Source organism: Scardinius erythrophthalmus (assembly GCF_964197995.2).
Source record: "Scardinius erythrophthalmus genome assembly, chromosome: 13".
NCBI classification, from domain to species: Eukaryota; Metazoa; Chordata; class Actinopteri; order Cypriniformes; family Leuciscidae; genus Scardinius; species Scardinius erythrophthalmus.
The window spans coordinates 35,907,144-35,921,545 of record NC_138233.1 but is presented as its reverse complement, the minus strand read 5'-3'; the positions used below and the strand labels follow the sequence as shown (position 1 = coordinate 35,921,545).

Genomic DNA, 14,402 nt, shown 5'->3' with positions numbered 1-14,402 from the left:
GTTATGCTTAAATGAAAATATTCTGACAGTGAGACTTGTTAACCACAGGCTACTCACTCCCACTGCATAAAAAATGCCTAAACACAAGTTAAAACTATACGCACCTTTACAAAGAAACTGACATAATTTCATAACAAGCATTAATTACATATTCCTCTACCCACCTAATAAAACTAATGCAATATAAATCACTATATTTACTATTATACTATATAATATTATAGTATATATATTTACTATATTTATTTATTACTACATAGTATTCAATATAAATATTGCACATTTCTCCCCAACCATGGTAAACTACTACAGTACATTCATGGTAAATGTTTGTAAGGGTGATTAGGGTATTTAAAGTCTTCTAATTTCGTTCATGCCACATTGTTTCTCCTGCTTTCCTCATCAGTCTTGTTGGGAATGTTGAGGCTGTTTCATCCGATTTAATACTAGTTAAATCATCGAGTGATTTGTGGTTTGTAACAGAGAGGTTTCTGTCGAACTGAAACGCTTCCCACTGGTTGTCGCAACGCTGTTTAATATAGTAACTCCGCGCTGGGCCGTGTTGAAACAACTAGTGAAACAACAGAAAACATCGCTATTTGTTGTTATACTGTACTGAACGAGAAACCGCTTCAGATGATTCAGTGACGGAGCGGTCCGAATGAATCCAAATAGTTTTAGACCGTTATGCAAGCGCGTTTAGAACCGAACCAAAATAATGATTCATTCACGAATGATTGGTAGCCTATCGCTGGTTCAGTCGACATAAATTCGGGACACATATAATAACTGCTGAAATATTAGCGCGTAAAACGTTTCTCAGGTCAATCGGAGCGAGTATCAAACTGAATTAGCCGCACTGCCAGGAAAAGAGGAGGAGGGAGGTTGGTGCCGTCGGGCCGCATGGAGATGATTGGCGGGCCGCATTTGGCCCGCGGGCCGCCAATTGAATAGCCCTGCTCTAGACTCAAAACCATTCACTCTTGCTGAAAAACCAAACTTTGCCCTCAGACAGGACACACAAGCCCTCAAAATCACACACACTACAACATAGTCTAACACACTGGTGCAATAAATTCAAAACAACATTTCCAAAACTGGTCAGTTATGTTGCTTGTGGTTCCCCCCCCCCCCCCCTCGCAAACCTTTTCACATGATGAACACAAAAGACACAACCAATGGATATATTGGCACATTTTTATTCATTCATGTACTACACAGTACAACACACATAGGCCTACAACAAAACAAATCAAACATTTTCTTCCCTTTTACTTTTTTTTGTTATTCACTCCTCTAAAATTTTTTATATTTCCTTACAGTAAGATGTGAGTGACCATCATATGACAGTAAAAGAGAATTTTACACAAACCTTATTCAAATATGGAATTGTATTGGAATGGTAAAGAGTGTTGGTCGTGACAGGAGAGCCTCCACTCAAGGATAAAATATGATGGACACGTCTAAGAATGTTCCACATATGGTTGAAAATACCATCATTGGCCTAGAAAGATAACATTCTGGGAGTCGAGACTATAAAGGAGAAAGGATGCTTCACTGTCACACTCTGCAGCCACTCTGTGTGACTGTACGACTGCTGGCCTTTTCTTGCAAGAAAATAAACCTCATCAAAGACTATTGGAAATGTTTGTCTTTTATTCAGTGATATAATTTTCTTTGCCACCACACCTCCCTGAAGGCTCTCGAGGCGACGGTAAAGCGACTCAAATTTGGCCTTACTCGTAGCCCAGCCTCCCTCATAGTCATACCATTGACTAAGACATGGGCAACTAGAGTGGCTTGAATTTCATCTGAGACTGCTTGTCTTCTTGTCCTTCCTCCTCCTCCTCCACCTTATCCCTCCTCGATCTCTTCCTTCATGTCTTTCTGGATCCATTGTTCCAAAACTCAATAAACTGATTTGGGCCCTTTTATCTATCTATTACATAGTTCTGAATGATGTGTGTTAAATTTTGACTCTTAGGGCCCTATTTTAACGATCTGAAACGCAAGTATCAAGTGCAAAACGCAAGTAACTTTGTGGACGGGTCTTGGCGCTGTTGCTATTATACCGGTGGGATAAATTACTCTTGCGCCCGACGCAAATCTAAAATGGGTTTGTCTGAAGTCGCTTCATTACTCATAGGTGTGGTTTGAGCAAACGTGAAATAAACCAATCAGAGCGTCATCTATCTATCTATCTATCGTAATAATGTATGATTTGCAAAAATGAAAACTGCTGCTTCTGTGTAGATTAGAGAATCAATATGCGCGTTGTGCACACGCTACATTGATTATGGCCAAGCATGCGCCCTTAAAATTGCACATGAATAACATATGTAACAAGTCAGCGCCACTGACTTTAAACTATTTATTTTTTTCCTGGTTAGTGGCGCAATTGTTTTCTAAACCTGAAAAATAGCTTGAAGGAATGTTTGCGCCGGAACACGCCTCCTCTTTGTGCTGAACCGCCCCAGGGAGCGCAAGTGTATTTCTTAGTTAACCGACGAGCGTCTGTGGAGGGAAAAGTCCGTTGTGCGCGGGTGCAAAATAGGAATGATACATGCGTCGGTGTACAATGTCAATTGCGCTGGGTGCAAGATAGGGCCCTTAGTGTTTCCACTTGGGTAATTGTGTGCTAACCGAGCTGAAGCTGTGCTGACTTGAGTGAACAATATTGAATGCTAGTGCTTTCTAAATGACAACATGGTCTAAGCAATGAAAAATGAAGGGATTTGTGTGTAGAGTTTTGCAATGACAGTTCAACAAATCTGACTCGTGTCAAAACAGGGAATAGTGTTTATAGTTTAGTGAAATGGGTGTGCTTTTTGATAAGTGGCATTATGGTTTTGAAATTTTAGTTCAAAAGCCTGGTTATAGTGTTTAAGCAATCGAGAAAAACTTTCACAGTTGTGCCAGTGTTAGCTGCGTTACTCACACTCTACTTTACCTTATGTTACAGATTTATGGTAATATCATGGAAATATTTACCTGATTTGTGAATGTAATTTGAATCTGAATTTGATGATAAAAATAATGCACATGACCTGTCCTCGCAAGCTGCATGCAAAAACAAACACAGTCTCAGATTCACAAATGATTAATTCTGTCATGACCACTATCGTCAAATACGATTGACAATTAGAATAGAGTTTGGATTGGCGTTATGGTTCTGTTCTGGGCGAGAACTCCCTGCGCGTCCATGCAGTCTAGCATGGATAAGAGCAGCAATAACCCCCTTAGGGTAAACAGAACAGAACCAACATGAATGTATTGCAGATATTATTAATTCAAGATTTTAAAGTACAACATAATTTGAGAATTTATTCTGATTCAAGGGGAATCTGAATGCCAAATCCTGACTGGACTGGAGGAGCTGGGGAGGGAGGAGGATCATGAGCTCCTGAGAAATGCGATAGCAGCTGATAATACTGAATGAGCTTATATATGAATACAGTGATGGGCGTCGTATTCCTATAGGTAGACGTGGATCAGCTGAGTGTAGGACTCTAATGTGCTCTATTGTGCTAACGTGACCCGCCAGAACTGACACTACGCTTAATTTTGAGCAGCTTATTTTAATAATTCACTTTCAAACACGTTACTGGTTTTAATGAGTTTGACTAATCTTTCAGTAAAATAATTCAATATTGTGTTTGGGGGCAGAAATGTCCTGCAGTATTTTCTGTTGTGCTTAAATGGAACTGGTGCAAGTAAACTCAAGGCACACTTTAAATATCTTGCATTTAAAGACAGATATGATACAGAAATTGTGATAATTGTGATATTAAAACATTTTAGGCTTAATATAAAAAAATGTGCAATAAAGAAGTACTCCAAATAAAGTTTAATTATAATAGTTATACCAGTAAATCTCAAGCAATATGTCAGTAAATATGTTAATGGGTTTGTACTTCAGTGAAATAAGATTGTGAACCACATTCCACATAGTGAAATAAATGTATTTTAAATATATTTTGGTATAGGTTTTTCTCACTAGGGCTGCAGGGTTGGGAAATGCTGTGTAAAAGCATCCTCCCTTACACTACATGAGCCTGTCCAGCAGAGGGAGTTGGTAACACACACACACACACACACACACACACACACACACACACACACACACACACACACACACACACACACTCAGACTGTGTCCCATTTCAAAGGCTGTAATTCAGCAATTTCTCTCAAAAAATTAATTCTGCAAGGCTGCGAATGAGACGCATTTGGATGATCAGATTTTGATGTCCTTATATCAAGTTCCTTATCAATTTTCCTTGACGCAGGGAAGAGGAAGAGTAGAGAAAATCATTTAACTTTGAACTTTTATTTCAGTAAAATTTAATTTACACCAGGTTATTGTGACAAGTGCATATAAAAGAAAAAAATTGGAATGAAATTAAATTTATTTTGAAAAAGCGCAGATCTTATTGTAAATGATTCATCCATGTATTTTTATTTTTATTTAAATTTTTGTCATATTTAATCCAATCATTTATTCTCCTTAAACTCTACAATCGACTGTTAGCTCACATTCATTTTTGAGAGCAACATCCACATCTCAACATCTGATTCATTACCAACTGATGAACCTGCCCTAAACTATTATTTTTTTTTATTAAGTTACACTTGGATGTGCGTCTCAATATGTAAGAAAAGATCTGTCACTATTTCCTTTTCATTGCTACTTTAGGTCAAATTACCTTTATTTATAACAGGCAGAATTTATATATTATTAGCAGAATGCTAATATATTTATATACCTTTATTTTATAAAGCAGCTTTACAGATAAACAGGAAAATAATGATCAATGATGGAAGCTCTAAAAAGACGACAGTGTGATTGTTCAGCTGAAGTCAGTTCAGTGTTGATTCAGTTCAGTTCAATAACTATGTAACGATCATCAACTATGAAATGAGTTCAGTTCATCTATAAGCAGCTCTACAGAAGATGATAATGTTGTTATTCACTTTGAGTCAGTTCAACATTGATTCCATTCAGTTCAATAACAGTGTTGATGTTTTTGTTACTGTCACCAAATCATATACATATTTGACATATTTGACATATTTGTCACTGCAGATGAACTTAAAATAAATTTAAGTGCATTAGTTTGCATATGGTGCTCTATTATACATACATATTTAAACAGAATGACTTAACAAAACTCTGATTTTTAAGTAAGCTCAAAGTTTAACATTTAAGTGTGATTGATGAACGTGACCCTTTGATTACAGTGTTATTAGTGCATAATTTGCAAAACTGAATTAGTCTAGAAGCAGAATCAGATTTAACTGTGATTTTCTGCTGTAATAAAGAGTTTAACTGGTAAGATCCTCAGAGGAGTTGTGCAGCGATTATATAAGAATGGAAAGACTGTGTCGTTGAAGGTGGATGTGAATGTGAGTAAATGTGTGTTAGTTACAGGATCAGAGAATGACACTGTTCCTCTGTCATAGTCCAGCTGAACTCTCACACGCTGAAGCTTCTGTTTAACAGTAAAGACAGTGTCAGATTGCTCTGGGGATTTTGAGCTGTATTTGCTGTTCCAGTACCACACATACCAGACATTAGAGTCAAAGAAATCCTCTCCCTTCCTTTGGTTTGATGCTGTGGTTATTCCAAGATCCCAGCATGTATTGTCTCCAACCTCCACATCCCAGCAGTGTGTTCCCGAGTTAAAGCCCTCAGATCCCAGGACACATGGATACCCGTCAAACCTCTCTGGATTATCAGGAAGTGTTTTATAAACATCACTGTTCGACACACTGGTCAGATCAGCAGAGAGTGTGAGACAAGGATGTGCTGTGTTTGGATCCAGAGTCAACGGAGCTGCAAAGAGAATAACATCAGATTACAGGATGAAATATGATGTATTAGAAATGTAAATGTAAAACACATAAAGACTTTGTTGAAAGAAATCATAAATCATAACAATGGTCTCTCAGTTACTGTCAGAATGGATTAATGTCATGATTAATATCAGTATTCAATAAACACTATTGTCTCCTAATACATAAACATAAACCATGAGGAATGGACTTTTCATTATGAGTTCGCTGTATGATCTGATGATTTTCTGAAATACACAGGGCCGTTTGAAGGAATTTGGGGGCCCCAAGCAAAATGGACATGGAGGCCCCCCCAATAAAAAACATATTATATGAAACCATATTCCGTCCGTTCGAAAAAAAAGTTGCACTAACTGTTTGTTACAAGCAGCATTTGCCGTCAGGCAGGTAGCTAACATAAACATATTTTTTCTAGCCTACCTGCTGCAAAATTACACCATTTGTACAGGACAAGTGGAGCTATTTTATCCAGTGTAATTTATCACTTACCACTAGGGGTGTAACAAAATTCACGGTTCGGTTCAATACGATACACGTGTTACGGTTTGGTATGTTTTCGATACAGCAAAAAGAAAGAAATGCCAATTTCCTTGATTTATTTATTTTTCTTCTTTTTTAAATTAAAACTAGCACCATAAAATATTATTTCTTTTTACTTTGAGCAATTCTGGAGCTATAATTGACTCTTCTTAGGAGCATATAAAACAAAACAGCTCCTTGGAAAAAAAAAAATTAATATTGTAGTAGTTATAAACAAATGTTTATTTTAGTTAAGATTAACATTTGAGGGCATTGTATTCATAATGTCAAAATAAAACCGACGTAATGTTACTTGAAGGCATTATAGCCTACTATTCCTGCCAAACAATGTGAATGTTTCTCACTAGATCTCGCAGCGATGTTATTACTTCTGTGGCGAATTCAAATGCTTTCTTTACTGGATCTCTTATTAGTGCTGTGTAGTAACAGTGTCGCATGATCACGGCTCGTGCTGCACTGGTCCAAACTGATAAACAACGGACCGTCAACCACACAATAACGAGTAGCTCAGTTTCGTTCCGCTTACATTACGTTTGCCATTTGATGTTGGCCAATGTTGTGGTCGCGCCTGCGTCTCTACATTATGAGCGTGCTTGCCACGCGCAACACGCCTACATTTGAAATAACGAAATTTTGGTCGGCAGGAAAAATGATCCAACGAACCGTTCGGTTTGAAAACGCGTACCGATCACCAAACCGAAAGCCTCGTACCGAACGGTTCAATACGAATACGTGTATCGTTACACCCCTACCACTATCTTGTTTTTTCTTTCCTCCTCTTCCTTTCTCCTCATTCTTTTCTGGCTTCCTGAAGCATAATCCCACTTCATGATGACTGCCGAGGAGGTTTTGTATTTTGCCGGCAGCAGAGATTACGCAGTTGGCTGGCTGCTGTCAGAGACTACTGAGGGGGGCCCCCTTGAGGGGGATCCCGATAACAGTGTCATTGCACTTTACTGCATTGACTATCAAAGGGGCGCTCACACAGTTTGTCTTGCATTTTATTCTTAACCAGTCGTTGTCTTGGGGCCCCAGGACAGCTCGGGGCCCCAAGCAATTGCTTGGTTTGCCTGCCTTGTCGCGACGGGCCTGGAAATACAGTTCAAATTCACTTGGAAATTATTAAATATATTTCTATCAAATGTTGATGTTGTGTATGTTTATATGTGAACTATCTTCTGCACTGGTGTCAAATCTGCTGAGACTCACTGTGTTGGACAGTTTCCAGCATCTTCTTCCAGACTCTGAACGGCAGGTTACCCAGATAACGCGACACATGAATCAAAGCTCCAGAACTCATCCGTGGATCCGGCTGTGAGATCTGGACTCTGAGGAACATTCAGGAGTCAGAACTGCAGTGAATTTGAGTTCAGATCCACTGAGAGAAGAGATATGAGCAGCTCACTCACCTTTCCATCGTGACTTTATAGTTCTGGAAAATATAGAGTTTGAAAACATTTTAATATCTTATCAAACACTCTCAGTGTCAATGAGTCTCTCTATACAAGTTGTTTTATTCACAAAGAATGAAGCCAGATTGATTTGTCACCTTTAGAAACGAGACGTCATTGTCTTTCATCATCTCCTCCATGTCTCTGATTGTGTGTGAAAGAGCTGAGATGTGTGTGTTCATCTCCTCCAGCTTCTCCTTCATCCTCTGCTTCTTCTGCTCCTCTTCCTCTCTCAGTGCAGTGATTGTAGCTTCTTCTTCGTCTCTGAGAAACTGATGAAGCTTCTCAAACTCTTCTTTAATCTGACGCTTTGTGTGCTCAGCTTGAGACTGAAATCAAATCACATTCACTTCAGTCAGCGCTGTATGAACACACACTCCACTAATGTCAATAATAAACTCTGTTTGTGAATGTTGAGTATTTAACTCTTTATATCCTCACCTTGATGTGTTCAATTGTTTTATCACACTCTTCTTTCATTTCTTCTCCATGTTTGAGCTTGTTTTGTAAGGACGTCAGTGCTGTATTAAATTCCTCCTACAGGTTAAGATGAAAATCTGTGAAACTTATGCAACTCTAAGAGGTTTAAACATTGTATGTTTGGATGTTTTTAAATTATTCATATGATGAATGGGTCATTCTCATGGAAGCATTTGCGTCTGAAAATTGCAGGACATCAAGAAACATCAAGAAATCATCATGGCCAATTCTAATTATTATATCCATGCAGTTGTAAATTTGTGGTTGTGCAAATACAGAACATTTCTATCTTTTCAAAAGATGTTTTGTGCCAATGCTGTTACATTCAAGAAGATTTGAACATCAGAGGATCGAAGAGCCGAATTTTATATCAGAGAGATATAAAGATTTAGTCTGAGTAAAAATAAATACTGGTCTATTGTGTACACAAATAATACTCTATGTTTAGCACTGTATTCAGCATATGAAATTAGAGATATTAGTGTTACCTTGTAAGATGAAAGCACTTCACTGATGGGTCTGAATGTGTGATTGGTGTGTTTCTCTGAGTCTCTGCACACTAAACACACCGGCTGTTTGTCCTCCAGACAGAAGAGTTTGAGTTTCTCACTGTGTAAACTGCAGATCTCCTCAGATCCTGATGAACGTTTCTCATTTCCCTCCTTTATCAATGAATCACACAAGTTTTTTAACACAAGAATAACTGGTGGATCATCTTTTGAGGATCTTCTCCTGCAGACAGGACACTCCTGAGTCTCCTTAGTTTTCCAGAACTGTTTTAAACACTCTTTACAAATACTGTGACTACAGGACAGAATAACAGGAGTCTTGAAGATGTCACAGCAAACAGGACAAGAAAGCTCTTCCACAGATTCTGAATCCATTTTCTTGTCTTGTAAAAGATCCAATGATCTACAATTTACTTTCACTTTCTGAACTTTGGTTTAAAGAGTAAACAACTATTACAATCAAAATCTAATCTGGGTTAATTCAGAAATAAACAAAAATGCTATAATATAATGTGTCCTCCTCTGTTCTTCACAACACTGACTCATTTCAGTTTTCAGTAAAAATGAAAGTCAAAAATAATGACTAGTCACTTCCTGGTAAGGTTTGTAAGAGGGTGGAGTTTGTGTGTGTGTGTGTGTGTGTGTGTGTGTGTATATGTACTTGTACTGTATTTCTTAGTTTGTGGGGCCCTGTGTGTACGTGTGTGTGTGGCGGTGTTGGGGGGGGGGGGGGGGTCTTGTCTTGTGTTCCCCTTGTTTTGTGTGGACTAATGTTATTTCCTGTTCTGTGCCATGTTTTGTAGTCCTTTGTAGTTTTTCATGTTGATATCTGTTTTACTTTATTTACTTAAAAAAAAAAAAAAAAAAAAATACTGCATTTAGATCCTCACCTTCTCCTGCTTTCTCTGGCACGTTACAGTATCAGTTGCAGAATTCAGACAGCATACAAGCATACTACTCTTCCTATTTCTGCCATAAAAGAATATGGTAAATGTAGTACGAGTAGTGTACTAGTATGTGCTTCTGAATTTAGAGTTTTTTCTTTTTTTTTGTGATCAATCATTTATTTATTTTCTTACAATCATTATTTACACATTGGAGAGGAAACAGCTTCACAAGAGAAAGAAAAACCTTAGGCTGATTACATCATCATTGAAAATATAACAGAGGCACAGTAAAGTGTTGCTTATTCTGATGCCTGTTTCTCTTCTCCTCCCCATATCCTACCCAGCCCAAGCCCACCCTCCAACCCCTAACCTAACAAGATTCGCTCAAGGTATTAAACCCTTAACAAAAAAAAAAAAAAAGGGGGACACACACACACACCTCTCAACCCTTTCCCATTGCCACCCGTCCATCCTTCCTCCATCATTATGATATCCACAGGGATCCTATTGAGAAGAAGACGCCTATTGTTAATAGTTAGCTTTAGAGACGATGTGTCATTGAGCAGAAAGAGGGATGGGTCCTTTGATAATACTTGACATGATGGATGAAACACTATGCCAAAATCTATTGACCTCTGGACACTGCCACACCATATGGTAAAAAGTAGCAATGGTATTGTCTGGACAATATTTATTTTATTTTTTAATGCCGGTAGGAAAACTTACATCACCATCTTCCAGTTCAGCATGGAGTGAGCATCAAGTCTGTGAATCAATGTTGATTCAATATCTATTCATTTGGATGTTTATACACTGTGTGGCGTGAGAGCGTGAGCAACCCTGCCATCTACTGTCAGAAAAGGGAAATGCATCCCATCTGTTCAGAAACGTGGAAAATAACTTATCCTGTCAGCAATAATGCAACAAAAACAAGAAACATCTAGTTTTATGTTTCTAGTATTCTATTTTCAATTAATGTTATTTGTTCTGGTCCTTATAGGGGGTCTCTAATGCTTATGAATGGTCCAGACACTTATAATAACACTTTTTTGTTTATTTTAGGCTTAAAGGGACAATAAGTAGCTTTTTAGGTATTTTATTATCTAAATTCAATATTTTTATTCATAAATATGCCCTCAATGGTGTACAAATACCTATGCCAATGATCAGACTAATCCTCGTAAACAAAGAATTTATTATCTTTATATACATGGGATGGGTAGGTCCACGGAGGCTTCCATGTAGTTCCGCCATCTTGAAAAACTATAATAGCAGAGAGGGACAAAAAGTACTAGGCCAACGCGTTTCCACAACGCGTTTCGTTCAGAGCCAGCGTCACGTGACTGAAGCCAGCAGAAGCGGAGGATCAGAGCAGAGAGAGGCGCTTGTCACTGCCGCGGCAAGTTTAAAAGGCTGCACTGCACGGTTATTTATACACCGTTCATTCATACATACATATGAGTCACAGGATAATGAGTCCTCGTCATCGAAAAAGTCCAAAATAGACCGTAAAAGGAAACGTGACCGGAGATTACAAAAACAAGGGTTAATGTCGGGATAGCTAATGCAGGAGAAAGCTTTCAAAAGAGACCCTGAAGTTGCCTGCTTTCTTCTCGACAGGTAAGTCAATGTTACGGTCTTAATTACAAGCTTATTTTTCATTGCTTGGTTGTGTACTTTATTATATAGACAGTAGAACATTTATAGTTATATCTATTTATCTATTCTATTCATAGTAAGTTAAACAGGCTCTTTGATGAATAGCAGCTATTGAGTAAAGTAACGTTAGAGAAGGCACGGATGATGATGATATCTAACAATGCACGTACTTCAAAAATATAACGAATAAAGGCGGCATTACTACTAACTACCATAGTTAATGTTTTTCACAGTCAGTAATTTATACTGTAACATTCTTTTTTTCGTTGATTCAAGTTTCAGTTTGTTTTAAATAACAAACCTGTTCACCCGAAGAAAAACTCGAAGTGCTATTATAAGACATCATGTCATAGCTTTTTAGTACATAACGGCTACCGTAGATGCAACGCGCATTCGAAAAAGTGAGGCGCTGGAGAGCATTATTCGTTTGAATGCAAAATACAGTTTCACCACTAGATGGGGGAAATTCCTACTTAGTGTCCCTTTAAGTTTTAAAACTTTGCATCAGCATCTTTGATGCCAGCCGTTATTATTAAAGGAGAACTCCGGTCAATTTTAACATTGAGCTCATTTTTTTGTACATTTGGAGTGCTGTCAATACAGAGAACAACGACAAAAATCGGTGTTGCCTACACCGAGTTATTCTATTTTTAAAATTTGCACCCTGTTGACTTCAATGGGGCAAGTAGTAAGCCTGCTTTTTAGCCTCTTAACATCCTTTAAGTGTCATTACAAGTGCACAGAAAATGTGAGTGATTCCTTCCGAGTGAACACGGGTGGATCTGACTGCAGTAGATGTTAGAGATATTAATCGATTGTCGAGTTCACGCGCATAGGTTTAGTACCTATGATCACGCGCGTGAACTCGACAATCGACTACTATGGCCTTCCACCGAAAACAGGATGTAAACAAAGGTATGAGCGCTGGCTGAATTAACTTCATTTTTATTAATATCTCTAACATCTACTGCAGTCAGATCCACCCGTGTTCACTCGGAAGGAATCACTCACATTTTCTGTGCACTTGTAATGACACTTAAAGGATGTTAAGAGGCTAAAAAGCAGGCTTACTACTTGCCCTATTGAAGTCAATAGGGTGCAAATTTTAAAAATAGAATAACTCGGTGTAGGCAACACCGATTTTTGTCGTTGTTCTCTGTATTGACAGCACTCCAAATGTACAAAAAAATGAGCTCAATGTTAAAATTGACCGGAGTTCTCATTTAAATCTATAAATATATTTGAATCCATCATTTTAATATTGACTCTCTTTTGTGCAAATGATCCACTGACTTTTAAAAACAACAACAACAACATAATATTTTCATGGTAGCTATTGTGGTGAAAATCAGTTAAGATGGCATTCCAGGGACCGCCATAAAACCGCCATAAAAATTCCTTCAGGACCTCCTAGATGTAGAAGCAAAGAGAGAGGCCACAGAGACCTATCTTAATCCATTCATACATATGTTTGAAGGCCTTATACTAATATAAACTGCAAAACATCCACTTCAACTTCATGCAAAGCACAGTTTATGTTAATGGTTATTGACTGTTAACACAACAGTTCACAGGACAGACCTAATAACTGATAAACGAATGCATGAACGATGACTTGATAATTTTTTAAATCATGTTTGGTCTCTATCTGTTCCATACAATGCCTTGGATATTTTAAAGAACTACTGCCCACATTGTCGTGATTTGCTGCCATCACAGCCACATACACCTTAAGGGTGGAAGTGGATAACTACTTATCTAGGCCCTACTGAAGGAAGGAAAGCACCGATCCAGTGCCACACCTCTGTGGATCTTAATCTCGGAAAGAACACCATGTAGTGAAAAGACGCCACTTCAAAGCATATAGCCGTCTAGTAGAGGGGGTTCTTGTCTGAATGATTGTATCTATCACCGCTGGTGATAGCCCCCTGAATTCATCCATGTCCCATCCAGGGACCAGACATGGAGGTTCCAGTGTTCTGGATGCAGGTGCCAGATTGTGCAACAAATAGGACTTATTGTCCTTCTCCCTGATTCGCATACTTGCACAGACCCCTGGGCCAGTTGTGTGTTGATGCTGAGGCCTAGGTCAGTTAATACCACAGAAGGCAGTGGGCGGATTCCCGGGAAGCGAACAGATCTATTTGTGCCTTGCATAATTTACTCCAAATCAGCTTATCCACCTGGGGAGGGAGTCTCCACTGCGAGACTGAGGTCACCTAGGATATGAGTGGCTCGCAGTGACTTCAGATGCTGCTGACTCCACAGGAGTTGTGACATGCAACGAAAGTGGACACCGCCCTGGCGATTTATATTCACCTTATTTTCGAACGCGGAAGTAAATATGGGTCCAGTTTCCGGTTTTTGTGCGGCACTTCCGTTTCCTCGCTTCTCTGGGCTAACTAATGATATCGATTGCGAAGGATTATGCAGAGTTGACAGAAAAATGTTACACATGCCTTAGCAGATGAATACAACAAAGAACTAAAGCCCCGCCTCACCCAGGTCGGGTACTGGACCTGGTTGAAAACACTCATGCATCTAGCTGGCAGATTGCCAAAACTTCGCCGGCGCCTTCAGCACCGCCCTAAACACGGTCGAGCCAACGCTGGACTAAGTTAATATATCTATGGAGGTAGGCTATTTTGTCATGTCAAATGTATTAATGTCATCAGAATGCAACCAAAGCACATGATAGCAATAAGTAGATGGCTATAAATAATTATAAATCATACAAAATAAATGCCATGATGACTAGATTTTATACAGGGGTTACTATAATGATTTTGTTTCTCCTTGGAGTTTTTATTCAGACTTCGTAGCCCAGCCACTTTTCTGGTATCGGGTGGTCTTCTGTAGGTCTTGTGTTCACGAAATGAAAAGAACAAACATACGGTCGTTTCTTCAAATGGGCTGCGTGGCGTGTCCGTTATTTCGGCTCCCATGTTAACCGGTTATTTAGCGCTTGCACACTGCCTGCGTGACACGCGCGTCTCAGGGAAAACGCGTGCATGCTAGAA

At 38.8% G+C, this 14,402-nt stretch overlaps 1 protein-coding gene across 2 annotated transcripts; it reads right to left on the bottom strand.

Moving 5' to 3' along the window:
• Nucleotides 1-1,190: 1,190 nt before the first annotated feature.
• LOC308700871 (E3 ubiquitin-protein ligase TRIM35-like) lies at nucleotides 1,191-9,437 on the bottom strand. 2 transcript variants are annotated; one of them, XM_081382730.1, is made up of 7 exons: nucleotides 8,816-9,408; nucleotides 8,289-8,384; nucleotides 7,946-8,176; nucleotides 7,806-7,828; nucleotides 7,606-7,724; nucleotides 5,569-5,836; nucleotides 1,191-5,492 (listed from the first exon to the last, which is right to left on the bottom strand). In XM_081382730.1, coding segments are annotated over exons 1-7 (1,134 nt in total). In that variant the 5' UTR covers nucleotides 9,212-9,408; the 3' UTR covers nucleotides 1,191-5,491. The 2 variants fall into 2 exon arrangements, with proteins under 2 accessions (XP_081238856.1, XP_081238855.1); XM_081382729.1 differs by having other exon boundaries at nucleotides 1,191-5,836; nucleotides 8,816-9,437.
• Nucleotides 9,438-14,402: the final 4,965 nt, after the last annotated feature.